The 27537-nt window shown below is 39.7% G+C and overlaps 3 protein-coding genes across 10 annotated transcripts in view; 1 reads left to right on the forward strand and 2 right to left on the reverse strand.

Annotated features, from left to right (window-relative positions):
- kcnj5 (potassium inwardly rectifying channel subfamily J member 5) overlaps positions 1–3091 on the reverse strand; it is a 28897-nt gene extending 25806 nt beyond the window's left edge. Inside the window, exon 1 of the mRNA XM_042413187.1 lies at positions 3046–3091. The gene's annotated coding sequence lies outside the window, so the exon portion shown is untranslated. The remainder of the gene's footprint in view (positions 1–3045) is intronic.
- Positions 3092–14308: 11217 nt separating this feature from the next.
- Positions 14309–18258, forward strand: kcnj1a.1 (potassium inwardly rectifying channel subfamily J member 1a, tandem duplicate 1). Its single transcript, XM_042415057.1, has 2 exons — positions 14309–14392; positions 17090–18258. The coding sequence occupies exon 2, from the start codon at positions 17105–17107 to the stop codon at positions 18221–18223; it is 1119 nt and encodes a 372-aa protein (XP_042270991.1). The 5' UTR covers positions 14309–14392; positions 17090–17104; the 3' UTR covers positions 18224–18258.
- A 3214-nt stretch (positions 18259–21472) lies between these two features.
- fli1 (Fli-1 proto-oncogene, ETS transcription factor) overlaps positions 21473–27537 on the reverse strand; it is a 33036-nt gene continuing 26971 nt past the window's right edge. For all 8 annotated transcript variants that reach the window (XM_042415326.1, XM_042415325.1, XM_042415324.1 and 5 more), the window contains 4 exons: positions 26308–26367; positions 25824–25883; positions 24983–25030; positions 21473–24781 (listed from right to left, as the gene is read on the reverse strand). In XM_042415326.1, the coding sequence (XP_042271260.1) occupies positions 24252–24781; positions 24983–25030; positions 25824–25883; positions 26308–26367 (698 nt within the window). In that variant the 3' untranslated portion in view covers positions 21473–24251. The remainder of the gene's footprint in view (positions 24782–24982; positions 25031–25823; positions 25884–26307; positions 26368–27537) is intronic.

Raw genomic sequence — 27537 nt, forward strand, 5'->3', positions numbered from 1 at the left:
GCCATGCTTAACAAAGGAGTCCTCATGAATAGTACGAGGGATCCACCTTTATTAAAATAACTCCAGACAAAACTGGTTTAACCCTACTGACTAAGCCTGGAGAAAGAGACACGGTAAAACTTCTATTACCTTCCACATAACCTGCTGCTGAAAGATAAGAACACGGGCCATTATGAAGATTCTCCTCTGGTGTCATTGAGAGCCAGTTAACTCGGACATGGGATGTACACTGAAATGCATTTTCACAGTTGTCAAAATGTAATCTGTGACAGATTACACTGAATGATATTTTTGGTGAGTGGGCAGTCTCGCTACACGAACGTTATTCCTTCCAGTCCACCTGAACAGTAGAAATATGGTTGCGGATGAATACACTGACAGATGCTATGGGGCAAGGTGACCTAAAAGAAGCAGCCATCTCTTTTTTGAAAAAGGCAAAAAAAAAAAACCCCACATCAAACGAGCGTGAAAACTTTTTTTTGCAAAATTGTTTTTGTTGAATTTTCTCATTTCCATCAACCTTTTCTAATGAGATACTTTAAAGTGCACATAAAAATATGTTGATGGAAACATGGCTTGTATCATCTCTTATCCATGACAAGGACGTGTGTTAGTATAGCTGTGCTGGACAAACACAGAGCAAAGAGGTGAACCCTAAAACAGTCATCTCTCTACAACCAAACAGAAGGCGAAGGTTTATTTGTGCTGCTTGTTTTCTGAAGCAGCAGCTATGTGTACTGTATCAACTTTAAGTGTGACAGGACTGTAGGAGAAACCCATGCATAGTGAGGTTGTTGCCCAAACAGTGAGTGGGTTGTGCCATAAATCTGGTACATAAGTATCGTAGGTGACACTTTAAAATCCAGTAGACATGAAGGCTTGAATTTGCATTGGTTACAGATTTATGTGGGCATAAACTGAATGATTTTCCTTGGGGGATGACAAGATTGTGTAAGAAAATTTATGCTGCTTATCAGTTTCATGCAAATACCAAGAGATTGTATTGTATTGGATTGTGCTCACAAAGTGCAAGGCTACGACTTTTAAATTATATGCAATGTTTGTATGTTTTTGTTTTTTTTTTTTCAACGAGCCAAGTGTGCAAACTAGAACTGAAGCAGAAATTTGAACTAATTCACTGCTGATGAATAAATAAGGCATGTAGGTCTATCAAAGCCCTACAAAAAATACTGTAATTTTATGCAGTACTCTGACATGCACACACATTTTCCAGGGCACTAAATACAAAAAAAAAATCTTCACGCCTGGCTAAGCTCTTGACACAAATGTGCCGCTGCGGTATTAGAGAATGTGGATCTGCTTGAAGAACGGAGCTTTCTCCACATCCCCTAGAGACACACAGTCTTGACTAAATAAACAGATCCAATTAATTATTCACAGTGTCTTCTCTTTTGAGAGTCTCCTTAGATCCTGCTGAGCATTACATCTGCCCTTTGCCCTCTTTTGTCCACTTGTTAGGGAGATCAGGACATGGATAATAACCCAGCATGAGTGGAGCGACGTACGCAGTGCTGAGTTGCAGCTACAACGATAGAGCTGATAATAAGGTCAAAAGGCCATCCATCAAAAACCATTACATCTTAACAGTTTGCACTTCCCCCAACACTCTTTAAATAGCCAATCACGGTTCAACCAGCTGTGAGCGAGGTCATGGTAGATTACAGTGATAAAAGTAGCTTGAAGTGTGGCAAATAGGCAGGTTTTGCTGCAAAGCTAGTATTAAGAAATCACTCTGTCAGACTGTACTTTCCCTTTCCTTTCGCTCCAAAGAGTTTAAGTTATGCCATATGTTAAAATATGTTTAATGATGAGAGCAGAGATGGCTTGCTTTCTTAGTTATTCCTCCACGTTGTGCCAAAGAGAAGACATTAAAAAATGATGATTGAGTCCACACGCTGCCTTGATGCTGTCTTTACATTCCCTGATGAGACAATACCAGGAAGGACAGGAGCTTTGGGGAAACTGTGCTTGATTAATGTGGTTGCTAAGCCCACTGCGTTGTCATCAAAGTTTTACAGCAACAACTCTCAAGATGTGTGTCCTGCAGAGTGCACTGGACTGGAGCTGGAGGAGAAAATAGTGGTGTACGTCAGTCATTAAACCAAGCAACCCAAATCCTCAGCCAAAAGAGAGTGTTTCAAGGGAATCAATATAAATGATTTTCTCTCAGTGCTTTTGGTGTTGCCTACAATATTCATGAAAACACTGGCAAAGCTGTCACTTCCCTGCGTCCGTCCGCTCTATCTCCTGCTTCTATTGAACGTATTTAAATGTGTAAGAGCAGAAACATGTGTGCTTGAGGTACAAGATCCAACCCCCCCCACCGCTCCTTCTCCACACACACGCGCTTACAGCAACACACAGATGCACATTCGCTCCAGGTTTGCTCCTGCTGCTACTGCGCTTGTAAAACTCCTGCATTGCACTGAAAGAACTACAGCACGATACGCGAGTAGGCACAAACAGCAGGAGTGTTGACAGGCTTTTCTCTGCTTGCGTCAGAGAAATCCATTGCCTTTTTGATTACCCTGCCCCCGCCGTGAGGGCAAGGGGATGCATGGTGATGATCTATGCATCTCTGCAGTCAGTGATATAAGATGAAGGGAGCAAGATGTGATGATAAAGGTTGTGTTTGATGGAGGAGAGTAATCCAGCCACTTTTCCCATCAACACTTTCCTTTTTCTGTTCTGGAAGTGTCTCACATCTTCTCTCTCTATCTGTCCTCTTATCCCTCTCTGTTTCTCTCTACAGTAGCTGTCTTATCCTTATAGTTATTGATCTTTCTTCAAGTAACGCACACTTTTTATTTGGCAAGCCACTCCGGAAGGGATTTGTGGCTGTGCAATGAAACACATAATGCACTCACAGCATGCGATGCCATCCGCAGACAAATTGAGAGGCTTGGATGTGGAGCCATGGTCGTACCATGCATCAGCGGCTTCAAAACCTCCCCTCTCCTCCTTTTGCCTTGCTCTCTCTGTCTCTTCCTCTGCTTTTCTCCATCAGCGGTGCACAAGGCTTACCTTCAGGTCTCTGCAGGAGTAGCTGGCAGGCTCCCTTCGAGGCATTTCACAGCTGCTCTTCTCCCCAGGACTGCGCACTCCTTTCCTGGCTTTGTTCAATCAACAACAGCCCTCCTGCCTCTCTCCTGCCATCCAGCTCCTTCTGCTCTTCACCGCTCTCTATCTACTCCTGTGTAAGAGGGGGGTCTGTCAGTGCATGTGTGTGTGTGTGTGTGTGTGTGTGTGTGTGTGTGTGTGTGTGTGAGAAAGAGGGAGAGGAGGAGAGAGGGGAGGGAGAGAGAGAGAGAGAGAGAGAGAGAGAGAGAGAGAGAGAGAGAGAGAGGCAGAGTCAGAGTGGGTGAGAGAAGAGATGGGAAGGATGTAAATATGTGTGTTCTCTCTCTTGAACGCTCCTCTCTTCTCACTTCCAAACAGAGATTGGACCTCTTGTCTCTCAGGATTTGTCCTTTATATGAGTATGTTTGTTTATGCTTATTTGCACAGTGCATCAGTGTGTGTGTGTGTGTGTGTGCGTGTGTGTGTGTGTGTGTACATCTGTCACATGGCTCCCTTCCCTCTGCCGCAAAGAAATATCCTAAGAAAAGTCAAGTACAGTTGTACAGTGAGAGGTAGGAAAAGAGATGAGTGTGTGTACATGTAATGGGGATGCAGACAGCGAAAGAGCGATGGTAAAGAGGAGTGTGGTATAATCAATTGCTCTAAAACCGCAGTTGAAGAAAAAGCCCAAAGGGGTTGGGATAGATATAAAGTGGAAGCAGAGAAGTGAGTCTTAGCAAAAACACACAGGGCAAGACAAAGAAACAGCAGAAGAGGAAGAAAGTAGCAGACGCAACAAAGTACGAGAGGGGAGTGAAAAAGATGAGGTATAGAGGGGAGCAAATACAAAGGGAAAGCAGTCAGGTAGAAATGAAAGGGCGGACGGGACATTTTGACCCAGAACTTATCCTCAGAAGTAACTAAAAAATAAGGCATCATGTCACTTTGGCTAATGCTCCCGCTTAAATTGCAACTCTAGTTCCCAGCATACAGTAAAGGATGCTTATTGAATGTTTGAATTGAAGGTTAATGTCAAATAAATTCATATAGCTTAACAGCTAAATGGAGTGCACAGGCTCATTTATTCCACATATTTTAAAATTCTGTTCAGTAACTGCCATGTGGGCATAGGGGAGTGTGTGCATATGAGAGGACATGCAGACAAAGACAGACGGATAGATACTTGACATTGAAATGTTATTAGCATGGCACAGAGAAAATTGACTGTAGACTCTACATAACAGAGGAGGAGTAATGAGAGTGAGAGCAAAGAGAGAGGAAGATAGGGAGATGCTGATAAGTGGGGGAGGAGCAGCTACAATGTTGCCATCACCCACAAGCCGCTTCATCTAGGCCTACTTCCTGCATTGGATTTGGGAGGAGATTTATGACTCTGCAGCTCCCCTTTGTTCCTGCATGCGCCCCCCCTTGCTGAGTCGCAGGGGTGCAGCAAGATGCCTGGGAGATACTTCTTCTGTCCTCAGCCCCGAACAGCTGGGGAGCCAATGACAGCGGATTATGGAACATCAAGGAGTGAGGCTGCAATAATGAGGAGCGTGGGATTTGGCTGAGGGATACGAGTTCAGCTCACACTCACTCCCGGGGTAAAGGTGCTAATCTCAGCAGTGATCATGAAGTGTTGGTGTTCTCAGTTGTAAAAATTCAGGTCCTTCGGCGACGCTGCTACATGGATCCTGTGTGTGGATCAGCCCCTCATGGCTCTCAGTTGCTCAGATAGGGGGTATATGTAATTATTTCCCCTCCTGAGGTTACACCGTTATTGATCAAAGCCGAGCCCCTTCCACCTTATTGCCTCTGCTGTTCATCCTGTGGAGAAATACATTCAGTTGACCGTACCACCTCACATTAATCACACATCACACATTAATAAAGCTTCCTGGCACATTCATTACTACAAGTGCTTGGAGAAAACTTGTGTTAGTACGGATCCATTTGCTTAATGTTAAGGAGTGTGTGTAACACATTGTAATGGGCTCTTCAATGGTCCTTTAATTGATGATCTATTAGAATGATCAAACTGTGGATTATTCCACTGTACTGCAGGATGAAGATGTTTAATACAAATTGTTAAGAATTGCGCATGTTCTGAGTCTGATTTAATATTCATCAATGCAGGCATTTCCCCATGAAATAAACTGAGCACTGTCTCCTATCACTGTATGTGCTATTCTTGGTCGTCTTCCCGCAGACTGGAAAATAAATGCAAACCATTCTTCTGAAACAGTTCAGACGGGATAGCGGTATCAGGGGTCAGACTCTCATGCAAAAAGTCCAAACCAGCGACACTGACATGTCCACAGCAGCCCGCAGTCGATAGTGCGTGTCAGGCCACAATCATCACGTGAAGAAATGATCATTTCAGAGGTCATAACTGAGGAAAGAGGAATTAGTTCCTCCTGGAGAGAGGAGGAAGTGTCATTTTTTTCTTAATCCTCTCTCTGCTCCCTTGGCTCTAGTATTCTCTTTTCCTCCAGCAACCCCTACACTCCCTGCCCCCCACCACCATCATCCTCACCCTCACCCACCCACTCCCCCTTTGGCTTTGCTTTCTCTCACCTCCTCCCAGGCTTCATTAGCTCTGATTGATCCTCTTGTCAGAGCTTATGGCACTGCGATGAACTACATTGTTACAAGCAGCCCGGAACAAAAAGGAGCGGGAATGGATATCAGAGGACAACCACAATAAACATATCACTACAAGGGCATAATGGAGGAAGTTGAGTGTCTGAGTATGAGTGTGTATGCTGAGAAATTCCTTGACAAATTGCCAAAATGTATCACAGAGCAGAAATACTGAAGTTGTAGTTGAAGCTGCTTGTAAGGAACACTGCTGTATGGTAATATCTGAAATATTTAACTCTGCAACCAAGTGGCTGTTTTGCATTTGGTGTTGCGCAAAGAGCAGAGCTGGAGGCCAGCATTTAATAGCATGCAGAACTAGTGAATGCATGAAGAGGCAAGGTATGTTTGCAATGGGAAATGTGTAAATTATTAAAGAATCTATCTGAGCGAGGCTGTTGCAGCTTTAACTTAAACAAAGTCATCAATGTCAACATATTCGTCCAAAAATCATTATTCAGAAGCATTGCAGCAACCATTATGTACTCTTTATTTTTCATATTTATATGCTATCGTTTAAAGGGAAGCTGAACTTTAGGGAAAGAGTACATCTATTAGTGTTTAAATTATGAATTATGTGAGTGTGAAGATCTACAGCGCAGCACTGTGCTTGTTATATGTGAATACATAATTTAGAAATACTGTAGCATGTTTTTCTCTTATGCATAGAACACTGACATATTCACAGCGGGAGTCCTAAAATAAAGCATATATATATATATATATATATATATATATATATATATATATACACGGGCATCATATAAGATCATATGCAATGACCACTGAACACCTACTGAAAAACAACATTCAGATTGATCAATTATACTGAATATAACAGCTGTATGTATGGCAGGTGTGACGTAAATTAACAATAAAGCCTTTTCTCATTGGCTCGTTGGAAAAGAGTTTTTAGTTTACAACCTAATAATGTGCGGGTGTAGGAGAGTTATCAAAATTATATTCCACATGACAACACCATAGCCAGAAGTATGTGAGAGAGAGGAGTGTATGCCATTAGCATGTTTTCATAAAATAGAGTTCCTTGCCAAATTTTTTCAGTTTTTCTGCTAAAAGAATCAACCATAACTGCTCTGTTGCCATTTTATATTTTGAATTAAACAGAATGAGACTGCTCATATCCTGGACACCAGTCACTACCACACACAGTGACACTATGTGGAGGAGAGAGGCATAGCAGTGAGTAATTAAACATAATCACTGAACACTGCTCTGTGCAGTTGAAGAATTTTGGATGTTGTAACTATCTTGGGGGCATCTTTAATCTTTGCTACTATGGAATTAACAGTGTATTCTTGTACAGCAACATATGCCAGATTTGAGACATTGTGGAAGTTTTTGCAATTATAAAAATAATTAAACTACACAGTATGAAGTAGGTTGAAGCAACATCTTTCTGTTGGTCTTTTTCTGTGAGAGCTACATGTTGGTTACTGTAATTGGTGACCGCTGACAAAACAAATCTGGCAAATTTTCAGCTCGCCCTCTTCCCTGAAATCAAGAGCTCCATTCAAACTTAAGATGTAATTTCCAGTGTTTCCTTTGTTGTTTATCTTGTCATCATTTGCAAAATGTTCCACTTAGTCCAAGTCTTGTGGGAAATCTTGTGTATCACTCTGGGTTGATGTGCTCTGCTTAGTGGAGCGTAGTCCTGAGAAGACTAATGCCAATGATATTACCTTGATAAACCACATCTTTTTCGATATGATGAGAATAAAGGAATCTGCTTATTTGGTTAAGGAATTTGTATGATGAGGAAATGTTTATTTTAAGTTAAGTAATCCAAAACAGGAGCAATTAGTGCATGAGTGACACTCACAAATAGCCCCAGAGAGATATAAATATTTCATTTAATTAAATTATTTTGAAGAAATAATTCGGAGAAACATTCCAAAACCATGATGTATCTCATCATAGGCCTTCAAAGTGAAACAAGAAACAGTCAAGGAGCACTTGACTTTTACAGCCTATTGCTCCATGACCCATTTTTCTCTGTGCTCTATGCTATGTTTTAGTTCAAGACCAAAGAAATCAATGTCAGAAAGGTTTAACATCCATGGTTTAGTGCAACCACCTCTTCTAATGGCTATGTCTTAAAAAATATCAACAAAAGGATTGCACGTGTAATTCACAAAGCACTTGCAAAAGGTGAAGTGCACCGAGAGTGAAATAGTGTCTTCAGAGAGTTGGTGGTAACTGAAGCTCTCTCTCTCTCTCTCTCTCTCTCTCTCTCTCTCTCTCTCTCTCTCTCTCTCTCTCTCTCTCTCTCTCTCTCTCTCTCTCTCTCTCTCGAATAATATTGAGTTATTGTGGTTATTATGGTAGGTTATCTCGGACTTTTCAGCTACTCAAAAATAAAAATGTCCTGACAGTACTGATGGAGCTCAGGATTCATCCATTAAGGCTGCTTTATTACAAACAGTTCCACCGTATAAACCTGGAATCTGTGTTTAACAGCTGATCTGTGTAGATGTTTAGCAGAACACAGAACATTAATTACCGCCAGATCATGACTCTTTCTCAGTTTGGAGACGCACTTATCGTTTCAGCTGCTGTGTGATGCTGCAGCCAGCTGCGACACACAGCCAGCTGTGCCAACAACAAACAGAACATCAGTACTGATGTTTCTGCAAAATCCAGGATATATTCAGTGACACATGAACGACATTAGTGTAAGATTCAGACATTAATCTAACACGTTTCAGACCTGCCTAAGTCACATTAATAGCTGTATTTTAACCTTTCAGTAGATTATGTTATAGAGAAGTAAAAGAAACAAAATACATGAAAGTTGATTTGTTATTGTGGAGAGCTCTGTGTGTGCACCTCTGCTAATTAAAGACACGCAATCTGGAGCTTTTATGCTCTCTGCAGTTTTCATTATGGACCCATCTGTGTTCTGAAATGTGGAGAAAAGCCTTAAACGCTGGAAACCGCTCAGCTCACTCAATCAGACGCAAAACAAGGAAATTACACTCAGCTGCAAAACTTTATGGGCGTGTTTGCGACGGCATATCATTAGCGCAAAAATCTTTCGTGAATAGGACCTTGGAACGGGGCAGATTGCGGCTACACATGCTGCGCAATTCACGGTACTATTAACGGGCGCAATTTGTGGTTTTGGCTGACAGTCTGCTTGAGTTTCACTGAGACCCATAGTCATGTACCTTCTGAGCATATCCCTCCAGAAGGATTTTTGAATTCTCTTGGACCCACCTGCTCCACAATTCTTGTGAAGGGTTTAATATGCAAGTTAAGAGATACCTTCTCCTCAAATAGTGCTCTTTCAATAAAGTCTGCAGGGAAGCACTGTCAGGCCCGTCATTATAACCACTGCAAAGCAGAGATTAGTCTTTATAACGCGAGGCTCCATTTTTTTCATTTATAGACTATTACTTTGAGATACAAAAAGTAGCCATAAAGAAGGACAAAGAACTGTAGATCTGAGAAATGTGATATAATGGCTGTGCAGTTGTATCCACAGCTGAGGAGAGGTATTCCCTCATGTGGAACAGAAGTGCAGTGTTCTCTTGCAGATTTTTCACCGGGTGTCACTTTACAACTTGCAAAATTGAATTCGTGGGAGGGGAAAAAAAAAGAAGTGAGAGAAATGATTTTAAGCTTTTAAGAGGGGTTTTGTGTTATTCAGGCTAGGTGGCTGCTACTTAATCAGGCTGAAGTCCTTTGAGTGGTGGATGTGCGACGGGAGACATGAGACGGGACAGGATCAGGATCATAATGTGACCTGAGAATATTGAGTGGAGGACAAAAATACTTATGTGTTCCCCATGCGACCTTGGGAACCTCCAAATTGCTGACTGATTAAGCAGGGGAGGGGGAGGTCCCCACATACCCCGCACATGCAGTTTACAGACCTTTACAGTTAATTACACTATATACATTTATGCCATACATTATAGTCAACGAAATCCAATTTACAAAATATGCATAAAAAGTTTAAAACTAAGATATAAATAAGATTATTTTTCATTTATCTCTGGTTGCAATCTCAAACCTTCTACTTCTACTTTTTCTCACAGAGCAAATAGAACGACACCCTGTTGTTCAAGAAACAAAAGAGACAAACAACTCAAATTCATCACCCTGCAACCCTGCATAACACATCTAACTCGACTGTACTGTAAATGTTTGAGCCATGCTTTTCATCTTACACTTCACTGCCTACATACTGCAGTCACATCCCAGCCATCTGCTTGTGAAGCTGAAATAGGTGTTAGAGAATCTTAGAGAGTGACTGTGGTTACACAGGGATACATTATGGCACAGTAAAAACATACATGATTCCATTGGTTTTGATGAGGCCTAACAGTTAGAGGACAAGCAGGCGGAGTGTAAGTCCTGTAATGGAAAATCCCCACAAACCCTGTTGGCCTGGCTTCTCATCTTTGTCCACATACAGACCTGACAGCCAAAGTCCTCATCTGTATAAGCTCCTATTGATATGCACATTACACCCAAAGGCATCAGTACTGTATGCATAGATCCTAAGATCATTATAATTACAACAGCTTGCCTGTTTCTGCATGCCTACATCTCTGAATTTTCCAGACAAACTGTTCTTGCACAAAAGCATGCTGACAATAAGAGAAAATGCTTTGCTGCTTATGTTTATATTATCACAAGAGGCAAATGCTTTACGCAACACATCCTCCATCCGCCATCTGAATTGTATCACTTCCCGGGTCGTAATCACTATGGCCGCTAGATGGTGTTTGTCACTCAAACGTAACTCTGTGTCGTTTTTGCTGGCTGAATTTTCAACCTATATTGTTGTTTTTCTTTTGAGGACGGGCTGATGAGCATGTTGCACAGCTTGGGATTGCAATGCTTGGCATTTAGCACTTTGCCATTTTTACTCTGAGAATGATGGATATGGAATATGAATGCTCAGTGACATGATGACCCAGCAAAATGGCTGTCATCAGTGTACAGCCCCCTCTATCCGCTTTCCACTGACTCATTCACTCACACACATACACACACATATACACACACACACACACATAGACATGTTTCCATTGCTTCAGAGGACATTACAGTTACTTAAATTTGTTTCTTGGAGACTTACCCTAACCCTAACCTTAACGTAACCCTAAACTTTCCCTTAACTTTAAACCAAGCCTACACTCTAAAATGAATGATTTATGTCAAGGGGACTTGCTTTTTGTCCCCATAAGGGAGGCAAGTCCCCACAACATGAGTAATACTTGGTCAATACACCCACACATACACACACACACAGCAGATCATAGAATATGAAGCCACATGGTGAATGTTAAAACTATGTGTGTTGCCAAAGCACGTCCGAATTACAAATCACAAATCACAAATAAAAAAGACAAAAAAAAAAAAGCTTCATTTTATTTATACCAGAATTAATTAAAAGGTTTTATCCCAGTGCTCAAGGCTATAGTTCATAATTTATTTGGACTGCAATGGATTTTTTTCAGTCATGAAAAAGTCAGATGTGGTTTTTAACTGAACTGTCTTTTTTAAAAAAGCAAAAAATTAACCAAAGAATGATGGCATAAAGGAAGCAGCGTGAGCAGCTGGCAACTTCAAACTTAGATAAAGAACTCTCAGCTTCAACTACTCAGAGACTATCTACTTAATGTACATTTTGGGGGTGCAATTGTGGGTCAGGAGACCACAGAGATTCTAAAGCAAAGCAGGATATGAACCTTAAAGGGTCATGACAACATTTTGAATGTTTAACAGCTTCAAAGGAAGACCATGGTCAGATCTTAACAGACTTAAAAAGAGGCCTTGATTTTATTGCCAAAGAAATGTTGTCAATTCAGTTCATCTATTGACCACTTAAAACAAATGTAGCTTTTCCAAAATTTGAGCTGGGAGGCTGGAATCTCAACCACATGAAGGTTCACTACTACTTTCAGATTCAGATGCTGGCATACTATTTGAATTTTATCTTACACAGTAGTACACCAGCAACTCATGTTCATCAGAAAAGCTTCATTCTAATTATGATAAAACTGTAGATGTATATGTGACTGTCAAATTTTGTCTTATTTAGATGTTTGTCGTGTTATTTACAAGTATATGTGAATAAAATGTGTGTCATGTTCTTTTGTAGATTGGATTCAAACATTAACTCCAGCATGGCTCTAGATTCTCACTTTTAATTTTTCCATTTGATCATGTGACTTTGACATATTACAGGTTAATTAACTCCTGATGCTTATCTTGGTACAAAATAAAAAATAAGAAGGCTAATAACAAAACAATAAGGCTAATGACAGTTAATGGATTAAATCTGGTAAAATCAAATTTGGGGCTAAAAAGGTGTGGACTGTGATTGTTATCAAATATTTCTTTAATTGTGGTAAAAAACTGACTTGATGAACGTGAATTTCATCACAGTAAGATTGTCAGTTGATTTAAGACAAGCAAATATACAGTATTTACTAACTCAAGAACATTAGCAGCAACATGTAGAGACAAATCTTCATTTCTTATCTGTTGTATTTTTCCGCTACTGTGCTAATCACCTCACAGGCAATGAAGATAAGCCACTGATTGCTGCCAATCGAAGTTAATTGACAGAAACTGATACAGAAACCATCATTGTTCATCTGAGTGCTCCAACTGATGCAGGGAGAAACTGCCATTGTTTACTATCACCTCCAGACATCTAGTTATCAAAGGCACTTCAGATCTCTCAAACATATATGTCTGATCAATGAGGACTCAGGGTGACAGAGTTGTGTTTTTGTACTAATCACGTTAGTAGAAGTGCAAAGGTGAACATGGTAACTAATGTAGAGCAGAGACTTTTTCTTTATATTGGGTTTATTTTTCCTGCAACTACATCATGTTTTTTTTAATCTGAACAGTAAAAATAACAACAGAGTGACCAGTAATTTCAAATGGAATATTAAAATACTTTTACAACCTATTTTTACCAATAATTACAAAAGATAATGAATAATCAGTTATGTTAATAATTCTGATAGCTCTCTTCTGAAGTACGAAAACAGTTCCACCCTATCTGAGGGACTTATCTGTTGGTCTTTTGTTTCTTTGTCATTATTATTCACTGGTTGTAATTGTATCAGCATTGTCTTGCATTGCTGTCAACTAAATGTGGCCTCCACAGGTCTTAAGTTGCTAAACCGGCCCAACAATCAGTGCAGCTAATCTGTTAGCTACATGCTTTTGTCTGAAATATAAGGTATTAAAATGAGGGAGTTGGTTAAACAAACACGCAAATCAGCTCTTACACAAAAGAATAAGCTTAAATACAAGCTTGTCATCTTTTTTACAATAGCGTAACCCATGAAAACAGGCCTAATCTTGTTGTGTGTCAACAGTAATGTATTGTGGCTGTCAATAGAATACACTTTCTGCAGCATGTAAGGTAATACTGCAGCCCTTTTTGTCACTTTTGCTGGGAACAATAGAGTTGAAAAATGAGCCCAATAACAATTCACAACTTTTTTCCACTCAGCATTCAGAGCTTCTTCAGCTCATGAACCGATTCGGTTCCTGGCCAACCCTGGAGAGCTATCTATTTGGATCTAGAGCATCTTCTTTTTCATCTCCTCAGCCTCTGTTGTCTCACTCCATCACCTATTTATGTTCTATAGTCCCCATATTTCATCACAACACAGCTCTGTAGTTGTGGCGAAGAGTGGGAAATGGTTGTTGCTTGGGGGAAGACAACTCTGCCGTGCAGAGCTGTGAAGTAGTGATGTTTGATTGATAGTGACAACGCTGTACCCGAGATGTGTTAAACTTTTTTTTTTATGATGGTCATTCTCAGTGAATTGGAGGTTTATATGCATAAACAAACATGAGTTTCTTTTCAATTATGAACTCATTCCAGGGACAACATGGAATGTTAGTATTATAAGATGTTAATATCAGGTTATACAAAGCAGTGAAAGTAAATATTTTAATCATCCTTTCTGCTCAAATGTCTTGGAACATATTTCACATTCAGAAATCATAGCTTCAGTGCACTGGTGCATATACCAAAAGCTGGAAACAACTGAAAAAAAGAAAAAAAACTTGATTGATTTTACCCAAAACAGCAGCTAATAAAAACGTGTGTGCGTGTGTGTCTACAGTAAACAATGCCACGTCACTGAGATTCAGAGAATCGGAACTATTTACAGATACAGTATACAGGCTTTGCACTTACATCGTAACCATTCACTTGACCTCTTTTTCTAGAGTGTACACTGGGAGCAACTTTGAAAAGCTTAAACTCTAATAACAAACTAGAAACAAACAAGAGTAAATCCAGAGCAGCTCCCAGACTGAGGTGGACTGGGAGTGTGGTAGATAGAGGTCAGCTTGGCCCTCGGTGCCAGGCATCTGTGGGGTAAACACAACTTGTTAAAGCTGGGGGGGAAGAATATGCATGCGTATGTGTGTTTGGGGGCGGAGGGGTACTTGATGTCTCTGTGGGCGTAAACATCACCTGGATGATTCCAGCGCACCATGAGAGGACAGTATAAATGAACACAGGTGTGGGTGAACAGGCATGAAAGGAGGACACACCTAAGCTGTCTCAATCAGTTCTGAACAAGAAACACACAGAGAGAAGAGGTCGAGCTGGAGATTGCAATTCATCAACTTTTTGGATGTGCCTCAGTAAACAGAGGTGAGTGTGGACTTGAAGAAACATGACTTTCGTATTTAATTTTCAGCTGTACCACATTATATAAAGATGAGCATGATGTCTGTGTGACTAGTTCAGATGCAGTTAATTTAATGGGAGATATGATTGTCACTGTTATTATAAGACAAAAAGGAAAGAGAGTTGCAAATAAATTGATTGGTTCAGTTTTCTTTTTACAAAAACACTATATTTTAGTTGAAGCTGGTTTGTAGCTCATTAACAAAAGAAAGCATTCACAACAAATAAGGCACTAAAGCTCACTAGAGATTTATTTCACTAATCTCCTCTTTAAATCAAAAGTATTGCTTAATCCCTGCTATAGCTGAAGTTATGTCACAGTCACAAACCATTTTAATAATGTAAATATCCAAAGTAGACTTTTATAACTCTGACATTAGAATATGCTTTGAAAATGGATCATTATAATGAATTAGACACTTAGAAACACAGAAACAGATCTAATATTGATAATATATCTAATATATCTTATATCTAATATCTGCTAATCTTAATGTCAATTAATGCTATTAATGCAAAAGAAGAAACACTGTTACTTTACTCTTTACCAGCCACATTTTTATTTGTTTCCACTATAGTGGATTAATAAAAGAAGAGGTTGTCCTTAAGTTTCCAGTGCTGTTCACTGTAACACATGAGATGTAATCATTTACAATGAGCCTGCACTAGGAAGAAAGTAAACTCTTCTGATATATATATCAAAAGTATCAGTTAACATTAAATACAGTAAGGGCAGTAGAGTGTTAAAGCTTTAAACCTAAAACACTATTACTGTCATGACTCAGAGGCTTTTGACTGTAACTTGGCTCAATACAGCCAGTCAATGACTAAAACATTCAAGGCACATTCAAAAGTTCTGTGTAAGGACCCTGGAGTGCCAAAAATACAAGAAAAAAAGTGAAATACAATTCAATCATTCATATAAGGAAACTTTTCATACACAGTGATTGCTAGTCTTTTATTGATTGATTTATTGAATTTAAACTTTGATCCTAACTAAATAATAATAGGGTTAAAATTCTTTGACTCTGAATCATGACAGTAAAGCAAAGGTGGTTTCTATTTTGAAAGCTAGTTGTTTTCTAATGCAAAGCAATAATTTAGAGTAAGTCGTCATACATGCAATTAAAATACCCATTACCTGAAATTATTTCAGCTCATATCTTATTACAGTATGAAAACATGCTGACCTAATCACTGGGTGTGGAAGGATAAGGTTTACATTCAAAGGGATTAAAGCTTGCAAACAAGCTACACCATGTGATTATCAGATTTCTTTTGGCAAAATCACTGTGTGTGAGCCTTGAGGGCTGAAAACAAAAACATAAACTCACTGCACTGATCGTTTTGTACTACTTAACACTCACTAACAAGCACGCCATGATCCAAATGGGTAGTTTGCATGACTTGGCAAGAACAGAGGCCATACTTGTTTGGAAACCTCAGCCAATACTGCCAGTTACCATCCATCAAGCACTAGACTCATGAGAACTCAGAGCTTGAATAAAGTCAAAGATTGTTATGTCTGTGAGCAGCTGGCCTTCTGGCTGGGTTTGCCCAAATTATTTTAATGCCACATTTATTTTTTGCTGCATTGAAACTTAGCAAACAAAGATGATCCTTGTGTTGAGACACTTACACTGGACCAAAATTCCCAAATTATTTGGTTTATTTGGACCACATGCGTTCTTCATTGGAAACTTTTGTTTTTCATTAACGTCAGGTCTTTACTGCAGTGCTGCATCCACCCAGGATTACAGCCTTTCACTGAGGATTAAAACTGCAGTGGGACAGAGCAGCTTGGAGCATATGAGACTGTACATACAGTAAGCAGTTCACAGTGAGACTCAGTCATGCAACTATGGGGAGAGGAGTAAAGCAGGAAAACAGGGAAGATACTTACTGTATACAGAAGTAGGACAGGTGCTCACTGGAATTGCTTATAAAATACAAAAAAAGCAAACAAACACAAAAAAGAAATAAAACAAAAAATGGAATTTATTTCATCTAGACTCAGAGTCATTCTTTGCTCTTTGCAAGTCCCAAATGTTGTTGCATATATAACTGGGCATATACTGTATATTATATTTGTCCTTGGCACAGTATGTGCAAGAATATCCTCCTTTTTTCATCTCCCTTCCAGCACTTGACAGCCAGTGTCATCTTAACATTCTGCTCTTTGATTGTGACATTTTTTTCAGGATGATTGACAGTTTGAGAGTAAAGCTTTCTGACAGACTGACTAGTTAAATGATGTGCACTGTGATGCAAAGCTGGGGCATTATCGAGTACATTTGTTATATGGGCATTTTTTAAACTTGGAATATTTTCATCAAACTTTGTTGCACATTTCTGTGAAGAGATTTTTTGTCATTACTGGGGCTGCCAAAGTGTAGTGGGGCCCCAGCTGCAGTTTCTGGTGTGATTATAGGACAAGTCACCTATGAACAGATTGCTTTTTTGTTTTGTATTTATAAGTAGTGTAAAGTTTGTATCCATTTTGTTGTTGATGTTTACCATTACCAAATAGAGATTTTCTTTTCTTGTGAAATTTTATTACAAGGAATTCATCAGTACCTTTACTTCACACTATTGCTTGATGACTGTTTTCAACTATGTACTTATGTTGTATATATATTTTTTCATTTTATTGTCTTACAGGTTGGTTTGTAGAAAATGTGTGGATCCTTGAACAAACGCATCCAGGACTGTCTGGTGGAGCGAAGGAATCGCAGGACCAGACTAGTGACCAAAGATGGTCGCTGCAACATTGAATTTGGAAACATCAAGTACAGTAAACACTTTGCCTTCCTGGCTGACTTCTGGACCACCTTTGTGGAGATCCGGTGGCGTTTTGTCCTCTTCTTCTTCATTGCCTCTTTCACCCTTAGCTGGTTCATTTTTGGCCTGCTTTGGTACTGGATTGCCCGAAGTAATGGAGACCTGACGTGGCAGAACCCCCCTCCAGACCACATTCCATGTGTTGATAATGTCGGAGGACTCACCACTGCATTTCTGTACTCCCTTGAAACCCAGACAACTATTGGGTATGGTGGACGAGCGCTCACCCCTCTCTGCCCAGGTGCTGTGGCCCTTCTCATCATCCAGTCCCTCGTTGGAGCAATTATCAACTGCTTTATGTGTGGAGTCATCCTGTCCAAAATCTCTTTGCCTAAAAAGAGGGCTAAGACCATCACATTTAGTGACATGGCTGTCATCAGCCCCAAAAATGGTTCCCTCTGCTTATCAATCAGAGTGGCCAACCTGCGCAAGACCCTGATGATAGGAAGCCAGATCTATGGCAAGCTGTTGAGGACAACAATCACACCAGATGGGGAGACAATCATCATGGACCAGGTGAACATTGACTTCACAGTGGACGCCGGGAAGGACAACCTTTTCTTTGTATGTCCTCTCACGCTGTATCACATGATCGACAAGAGCAGCCCATTCTTCGAGATGGCGGTAGACACACTCCACAAGCAAGAGTTTGAGCTGGTCGTCTTCCTAGACGGCACCGCAGAGTCCACCAGCTCCGCCTGCCAAGTCCGGACCTCCTTTATTCCTCAGGAGATCATGTGGGGCTACAATTTCTTGCCCATCATCTCCAGAAGCAAAGAGGGCAAGTACAGGGTCGATTTCTCTAACTTCTCAAAGGTGGTCCCTATGGCCACTGCACACTGTGCCTACTGTTTCCACAACATCAAGGGTCATCATCACCACTCCAAAGATGGACATGACAACCATGGCTTTGAGGTGATTGATATTGATCAGCCGAATGTCACCAAGATGTGACATGATGGAGACATTGACAATGAACATTAGAAACAGACACTGGTAGAGGCTTGTAGCTCTCATTGACAAACTCCTCAAGACTCTGAGGGATAAACAAGTGCTGGAGGCAGGTGGGGTTACCTAATGGCAGCACATTGTGTAGCATTTAAATACGCAGAAAGAAAAACCCACCTCTTTGTTATTCTTTTGTGTTTAACACAGATAAGAAAGCTGTCTATGGGTCAGGACATGTATTATGAGCTCTTTGTATGTTAAACCACACCTTTCACTGTCTATTGACCAAAAACCTGTTCTCAAAAGGGAAGGTGGTGAAACGGTGAAACTACAATTCAAGAACAGAAAAAGAAATTTTTCCCAATTGCTCACACAAGAAATATACTGTGAGCTCTTGCTGTAAATGAAGATGAGTGGTTCTAATTTACCCATGGCCTTGCACATCAGGTTTACTGAGTAAGGAGAGAGAGAACAAAACAAATGTATTATCCTGTGTGTAAATCTAACAATTACTTGAAGGACTGGTGTTGAGGACCATGCTATTGTCATGGGTGAGAAAAAGATAAAGTGGTTGCTCAATAATTCATGCTACTGTAGGCTGCTGTACAGAAAGAGACACTCGGACTCGAAGCATTAAAGTATGCTTAACAATTCAGACATTGAGACACTATGGCTTGGGCTCAGGGGCCAGTCTTTTCAAACAGTAGGTGATGTAGTTGTGGTTTTCTTCTTGAGTAAAGACATTGTGAGAGAGCAAAGCTCTCAGGAAACACTAAAATTATGGCTGCATGCAGCACTGAATATAGTATGAAAATCAATTCTGTTTGTAAGTCTTTTTTGAATTTAATCTCAGGGGAAAAAGACATTGAAATAAAGGCTATTTTTGCATTAAAAAAAAAAAATATCAGTGTCATATTATTCTCTGTCTAACCGAGCCGGAACATCATATAAGGACTGTGATCAAAAAGGTCAAAGCAACATAATGACAGGTGCCAACCCCTATCACAGATTCTCATCTACAAACAAAGTGAAGTTGTGACAGTAAACAGACATCCAAACACAACAGAGTCAAAGTGTTTTGTAGATAAGAGCTGTTGCTTACTGCCCATTATTTTGCCTGCAGTTTCTGAACATGAATCCAGAATTCTCCATTTAGAAAATGACAGCACATACTGTATGCTAGCATGGAGCTTTAACTGGTCTTGCCAAGGCACCATGACCTCTTTAATGAACTGCATGCTTAGATCCTTAGTGTGTCTGCATCCAGAGATGTTACTGTAGCAATAATAATAAAAAATAGTATTATTATTCAGTAAGAAAAGCTAAGATGAAAGACGAATACAATATGACAAAAATATTAAGACAATAATATGAATATTATTGACAAATATGTGATATGACTAAACAGCACAGGCACATTTTGATTAAAAAAGCAACTCCACATGGCTGTTCAGTGCCTCTGCACATATTTTTGTCTACATACAAACTAGGCTTGTAGAGCTGTCATTTCACACAGGCACCATGTGCACATAGCAGTTGTTAAATTGCCAACACCTATCATTTGAAGCAGTGTTCAGTGGGAGAATTAAATTACTCAAAGAGTCATCAACTTGTTTGGAGGAAAGGAAATACTGAGTAGATATATTGCCGACTAGGATGATTTTACACCTGCTGTTATAAACCACTGGGTGTGTTGTAAAGAAGGTGAGAGAAGCTGAGGTGGTCAAAGTGAGTTTCCAGCTGAAATATTTACACTTTTACCATGCTTCCTATGAATTACACTCATATGTGACTATTCTGTATGTGCAGTTGATATTAAATGGCAACACTCAAGATGACATGTAGTGCAACAGAGAGGATTGAGAGGTCAGGGTGTCAGCATTGACATCTTTATTATTTAATAACAAGATAATTACCTCTTGACTTTATCCAAGTGGTGCCAGTGGCCTAACCTTATTGAATGAACCTAAGCCATTCCCAATAACTGCATGAATGAAGAGAAATTTGTTGGAGATAAGACTGAAAATATAAACAAATATGATAAAAAATAAAAGGCTTTGGGTATGCTTTAGTGGTGATTGGTATAATAATACAGGTTGTTAAAGTGAATGAATAACTTCCTTAAGCAAAGGATAATTGTAGTGTTGCTTAATGAACAGCAGTGGAGGACTGTGGATGTTCTGATTATCCCAAGATGCAAAACTGTATGAATAAAATTTAAAAAAGGAATGTGTATTCTCAGCATTTCACCTACTTTGATATATAAATATTGGAGATTGGCAATGGTTAAGGTAAAAGTAAAACTTATTTTTTTCATTCTAGACATCTGTCACTTTACTGTATTATTTTCTACAAATGGAGAAATACAATTCCCTTGATATGTCAGCCTTTGGCCTCGTATTTCAGTTGATTTAAAACTTTCTGGAATTGAAAAAGGTGTAAACACAGATTAACAGTATTTTTGCACTGACAAAATGTAAGTTGTGATCATCATGGCAAAAAGCTGGCGTTAAGAAAAGAAGGCCTGTAAATAGGATGCAGTTTCCTCACCCTCCCTCAACCCATGTCTTTCTACTGGCAATGATTAGTGCTTAGAATATAAGCTTGTCTATAAGTTACAACCAGCTAAACCTAATGCAGTCTAATGTTTATGCTACCTTCATTACATAATATACAGTAAATGGAGTGGACAAAATATGATTAACATCAGCACTGCAAATTACAGCCACCAAAATGACCAGAATGTTAAATCAACACTTCTCTAAAACATTTTTTTCGTAGTGCCTTAATTAGTTTGTGTATAAATTCAATTATATTACAATCAGATAACAAGACTTTCATGGTTGAAGTTGAAGTTGCCTAACTACAAACTGTAACGGCTGCTTTATCTTTCTGTAAATCGCATGTGAATCCAGGTGAAAAAGCTACACTTCAGTCAGGAAAATTATTGACTGGGAAGACTGTTTTGTTAGAGCTCATCATTGTCTCAGATGTGCCCAGTACAAGGATGCAAATGCTAACACTGACAGTGCCAACACTTCCCTCAAACTACCTTAAAGAAACAAATAGTGTAAGAAATATACAATACATTTTGAACATTTGTAATAAGTTGTCGAGAACTGTCATAAACTTGAGGGGAATGGATGTCCAAACCTGACACACCTGAGACAAGTATATTCTCAAAATGTCATGATGGAAAATACACTGGTTGTGTTCACACTCAGGTGAAGCCATGGGCATGCAATGGAAGATAACTTGAGAGGTAAAAACATTTATTTTGTCACATTTTCCTATACAAAAGCCCTTTTTCAAAAGGTATTACTTCATACATTGCAGGAATGACAATAATAATAATACACTGGTTAATTGTAAAATTATACACATATATATATATATATTTGATATCCAAAATACATTGCATATACGAAGTAGCACAGATCCCTTTTCATTGATAATGCTTGTGAAACATGGAAGTTAAGGGTCCATTAGAATAATTTCTTTATGCTACAAATTACATGTTCCCTTTTTATTTGTTCATTTAAAGCTATAAAACTTCAGGAGAAGCTTGTTGTGGATATGAATACTGTTTGTATTATTTTGCATAAAATACCTGAAATTCTTTAATGCACAGGAAAAGCGACCAATTCCAGGGCTATTTGGCATCAAAAGTGATTAACAGTGGAAAAGAACCGCCATAATCACATGTTGCTTATAGAGTAAAGGAATCCCTGGTTATTGGATTATGATTTAAGCAGGCATTTGTGGTTTTGGGAATACTAGAAAATATCTTGTGCACGTAAAGGCACTTAGGATGTTACAAATTGAATTTCAGAAATAATAACAATAACAAGAAAACAAAAAAAATGTTAAAATGTATTGCCCAAATGTACAGATATAAAAACGCTTAAAATGCTGAACAAACTACTTAGCAGAAATGGACTTAAAAGGTTTGCATTTTTGACCGAGGTCAACTCGTATTAATTCTCTTGACTTTTTAATACTGTGTCACATATGAAAATAACTCTGCATAATTTATACAGTAAGTTGCTTTAATGCCTAGTTGACTGATGCTTATAAAATAATAAAAAATAGGTCTGACAAACGCACAGCGTTTGCGAATCTGAGGATTTCTTTGTTTCATCTCGTCATACTTTATTGGTTTTGTTCTCTGATGAACTACTTAGTCCAAAGTAATTTATTTTCAAGTGTCCATTTTCAGTTTCTTTAAAGGAATACTTTTGCTATTAACAGCTTTGAACACCTGAAGATGGATATGTTTTGACATGATACTATTACATGATGATGAAATCCTGCCTTGAGATTCATGTGCATTTGGCTGGGCTTTAGATCAGTGAGAAACTAACATTCAAACACACATGCTGCTCTCAAACTAGGATCCAGCCCTGGTAAAATGCAACTTGACTGTCTATTAACATGACTTACTGCTAAGCCACTTCTCTGTGTCTGTGTGACCTATATGGTCCTGACTGGCCTACATAGAGGGAGACACCGTGACAGCCATTATTGTCAGAGTGCACTTCAAAATCAAAAATTGTCAGATTTCTTTTCAGACATGGAGATGGCTGTATGTATCTTACTATACATTTCAGATGTAATGCTGTCTCTCTTTAATGAATAGAAAATAAATGGTGTAAAACAGCAGTTAAGATATGGCACTAACATTGTGAGGGTCAGGCTTTGATTCTCATTTTGGCACATAGTAAAACTAGATGCGCTTGTGGCACTGTAAGGCACTTTGGATAAAAGAAACATCCACTAAACAACATCTTGTTATGTAGACATCTACATTACATTACATTTGGAAATAGGCATTTTATGTTTTAAATTTAGACATTTTTGTGTGCAGCAAATGTGGTGTTAAGGAATGAATTTTTTCATTAAATGTTTACAAAATGAAAACATCTGACAAATTTTGATTTTGCTCTAGGATATCCTTTTTACACGTGTTTCACAAACCAGACGACATTCACATTAATACTGACATGGTCGAGCAACAAAACATCTGGAAATGACTGAAAGGCAACAACATGGCAAACATTTAATAGCCTAGTGTGTGGCCCCCTGAAAACATCTGACCTGGGTTGAATTATTGTTGCAAATTACTTCAATTACATCTTGACTCAGCTTCCTCAGCACAACAGAGTCAACTGTATACATTGCCCATCTTGAACTCCACACACAACACAGAAAGCATTTTAAGTAACTGAGTTGACACAGGTCAGCAAAACATACAGCGCTTTCTTCTCTGGTATTTAACTCTTCTCTAGCCTTCCAGTTTGGAGGATAAATTAAATCGTGAATGGCATATTCCAGTTGCCAAATTTCATTCAGTGCTGAGAAAAGTCCATCTGTTTGAGAGCTCCTTCTTGTCCAGCGAATTCCAGAAGACTCTCCACACACACATAAAAAGATGCAGATGGACAGACGAGCAGACTGAGACAGTGGAAACAGAAGGCTAGATGTGTTGGGAATAAGAAACCCCGACAAGGCTGTAGACAGCGGAAAGGGCAGATGCTTTAAAGCATAATGTACATAATGTACTGAGGAGGATGTAGATTGAGACCCATAAATAATAGGCCCATGTCTGGTAGTGGGGCGAGGAGGAAGAAAGACTCGGGTTGCTCTCCTGTCCTTAGGCTTTGGTTTGGGAAGGTTTTGGAAGGGACACCAACTGGCCTGTAGTTGCAGATCTCAGGAGGATGGGAAAGAGAAAGGCACAGGAAACTCAGACGCACGTCCAAAACATAAACAAACAGTTGCTAGTCTTGTAAAGTAAGTAGTATTCCATTTTGGACCATAGCATCCAGTTGTTTATAAATTTTTACAAATATAAAATAATATCCTTCAATTTTATCATCCTTCATTCATGAGCAAAATTTCTTCAGAGGACAAAGGCCTCTATCGACTTAGTCTTCATTGCTTCGGCGTCATTGGGAGTGCAGGTCAGCAATTGTGGACTTTGTTGTGGAAGAGGGGAGGTTTTCGAGGGTAGTGGATGGTCAGATAGAGGTGTTTAATAGTAACTGCCCAGGTGGGACGGCACATGGGTGTTAGGGTGGCGGGGAACATTTGGGTTGGGGTAGATGCCTGCAGTGGGCGAGCTCCAGTATGGAGCAGTGGGTCCAAAGAAGTTAGAGGAGGTGACTGGCATGGACGGAGGGTGGGGGGATACAAAGTTGACCTTCTGCTGGTGGGCGTGGTAGGAAGGCACATAGGCTAGGTCCGAGGGGTACTTATACATGGAGGACTCAGTGGGGTGAGGCTGCAGCGCCTGAGCAATGCCGTGGAAGTCGAACTTGTAGGCGTAGCGCTTGCCGTGCACCTTGGTCATGATATTTTTGTCATAGTAGTAGCGCAGCGCACGGCTCAGCTTGTCGTAGTTCATGTTGGGCTTGCTCTTACGCTCGCCCCAGCGCCGCGCCACCTCATCTGGGTCTGTCATCTTGAACTCGCCATTGGTGCCCTCCCAGGTGATACAGCCAGCATTGGCGCTGTCAGACAGGAGCTCCAGGAGGAACTGCCACAGTTGGATCTGACCTGACCCTGATGGTAGACACATACACGAACATTGGTCAGGCACAGCGTCATTCAACTAAGAGCACATTAGTCACTGTTCACAGCTCGACAGCTCATTATCTGCCTGTATGAGGTCTGCATGAAAGGACATTTCTGTTAAAACTTCCAAGACAATGGCCTATTCACAGCAAATTTATTATAAATATGGATGCATGCTGAGATTGTTACCTGGATTGGCTAGGCGACTACTGGTGGGACCCAGAATCTGGTAAGGATCTGTGGACAAAAGGAGAGATCTGTTGAAATACACACTGCTGTGATGATTTAAAGGAATGTGACCTACACTAATTGGTATGCAGTACTAACAGGTCAGTGATTTTGCTGTAGCAAACAGGCATTAACAATTTAATTGGAATACATTTAAAATGATAATAATCCATCTTTCTTTATTACTATTGCTCATAATATTATATTTCAGCTTGAGTAATTAGAGCTAAATATGCAAAACACTGACTGTGGTGAAGTCTTGGATGAATGTATTTGGATTATTGTGCTCTGCACACCCACTACATAATGAGCTGACCAGGAAAACCAATTACACGTGCTAATAGATATGTGGCTGAGAGGCGAGAGAAAAGTACAAACACTCACTCGTAAACTCAAAGCGTGGTGGTAGACTGTATTCCAAAAGTCCACTATTAAATTGTTGTTGACAGCCATGTAAGCAATAGTTTTGCACTTTTCTGAGGCTGTGGTGATTGAAGTCATGTTGAAATGTATTTACTAACATTTCAGCTACTTTTACACATTAGATCTTTGGCTGATTATACTACAATTTTTAACATACTGTATGCAACAAAAATAAAAGGTGCAGTTTTTAGTTCACTAAAATCAGTCAGGCAACTTAGGAGTACATATAATTCTCTTATAATAACCATACGTGACTGTCTTGAAATTCAAGAGAGTAATAAAAAATAAAGAAAAATAAAGGCACAAACGAAGGCTGATAGCAGTTCTTGTTGTACAATATTACAATATTGACCAAGAAAAACATCAGGTAAACTGTTACCTGGCTGAGGTCTGGGCTGCTCAGTGGACTTGGTCACATTCTGAGTTACCACTGGTGAGCCTGCAAAGACACAGAAAGAGAGCGGGAGAGAGAGACATGAAAAGGTTCAGAGAAAACATCAGTGGGGTGGCTTCAGATAACCAAGCTACACATCTTGAAGGCACGTAAGCAGTGGTCCAAAGTCAATAAGTCAGTAACTGATGGCTGGACTGACTTCTGTTCATGTTCTGACAAGAGAAGCTGTAATCTTCAGGAATCTGTCCTACACGTCTAGACTTTGTGGATGTTGGAACTGCCTCTAGTGTGATGCAGACTTAGTGTTTAATACTGTTTGCAAATAATTTGGTGGCTTTAACCTACATGGAATGACAGATGTTAATGTTTACCACATCAGGTTATATGTACAGTAGACCCCCTCTCAGTAGGTTACAGTTATGTATGCTTTTCAGACAAAATGCCGCTTTAATGATTTTTGTGTCCTCACCTTTGCCACTGTGCATATTGTTTGACCATCCTGTCCGCCGTACAGCATCATATGAAGGGTCTGACAAAGAAAGAGAAAAAAAGGGAAGACAAAGTGTGAATATATTTTAAAATATTTTCTAAAAGGATGAGAAATATGTACAACTCATAAAAGATCAGTGGATGAACTCAAGTGCTATAGAAATTTGCAGTTCCTTGACCAAAATGCTGGGTGTTAAGTGAAATTACAATCTCAATGTCGATACTCAAAATTTGCCTGTGTGTATGTGACTACAGTAAGTGTCTCATCTCATTGTGTGCTAGACTCTCTCAGGAATGCAACCGTCACAGAGAAAAAAAAAAGATCAGTGCCAAATGGCATCAATAAATCTATCAAAATATGGTTGAAGATGCTCTTGACAGGATATCTGGGCATGGTAATGTGGTTTTGTTTGACACGCAGTGATGATTTAAATGTAGATGGCACAATCTTTGACAAAGACTACAGTTAGTTGAGCAGCTTGCAACACTCTGACCACAAATACAGGGAGTGATGCAAATTAACGTACAACAGAGACACATACATAGACAATCCATGTACATGGCATTCACCCCCTTCCCATCGCCCCACACAAGCGGCTTTCATGAAACCTTGACAAACAGCCAACATGGCCCAGTTTGCATGAGTTCTACCTGCTGTGTGTCTGCGGTTCAAACCTGACTGAGTGTGAAGCTGGACGGCTTCCAGTAACAATCAATCACTCTGACACAAGCAGATAAAACAGAGGATGTATCGTTCCCCTGGCAATGTCTCAAAAACACCCTGGTATACTCACAGTGCACCTGGCCAGCGCCCTTGTATTATTGTGGGCTAAAACTGTTCAAATAGTTGCTAGAATACAGGGAAATATGATGCGTATTTTGGCCAGATATGCTTTTCAAAGTGTTATCATGCTCTGCAAATCTTTTTGTCAGCAGTGTTTCTCGTCAGCAGTGTTTCTCCCAGAGGGCAGCGAATAGAGACGGTGTAATGGTGATGACAGAGATTGTTGCTGGGATCAGCAAGCTGTTACAAGGTCAAGAGGCAATCCCATTTCCCATCAGTGTAGGCTGAATTTTTGAGAATCAGGTGTATGGATGATTAAAGTTGGCAGTTTGAATCCCTAGATATGACTGAAAATCTGAACAGAGAAGAAGAATGAGCAAGACTTGATGCTTTTGCAACAAACGCGACACCAAATTCTGTGATGAA

This window comes from Thunnus maccoyii, chromosome 6, assembly GCF_910596095.1.
Source record: "Thunnus maccoyii chromosome 6, fThuMac1.1, whole genome shotgun sequence".
NCBI lineage: Eukaryota > Metazoa > Chordata > Actinopteri > Scombriformes > Scombridae > Thunnus > Thunnus maccoyii.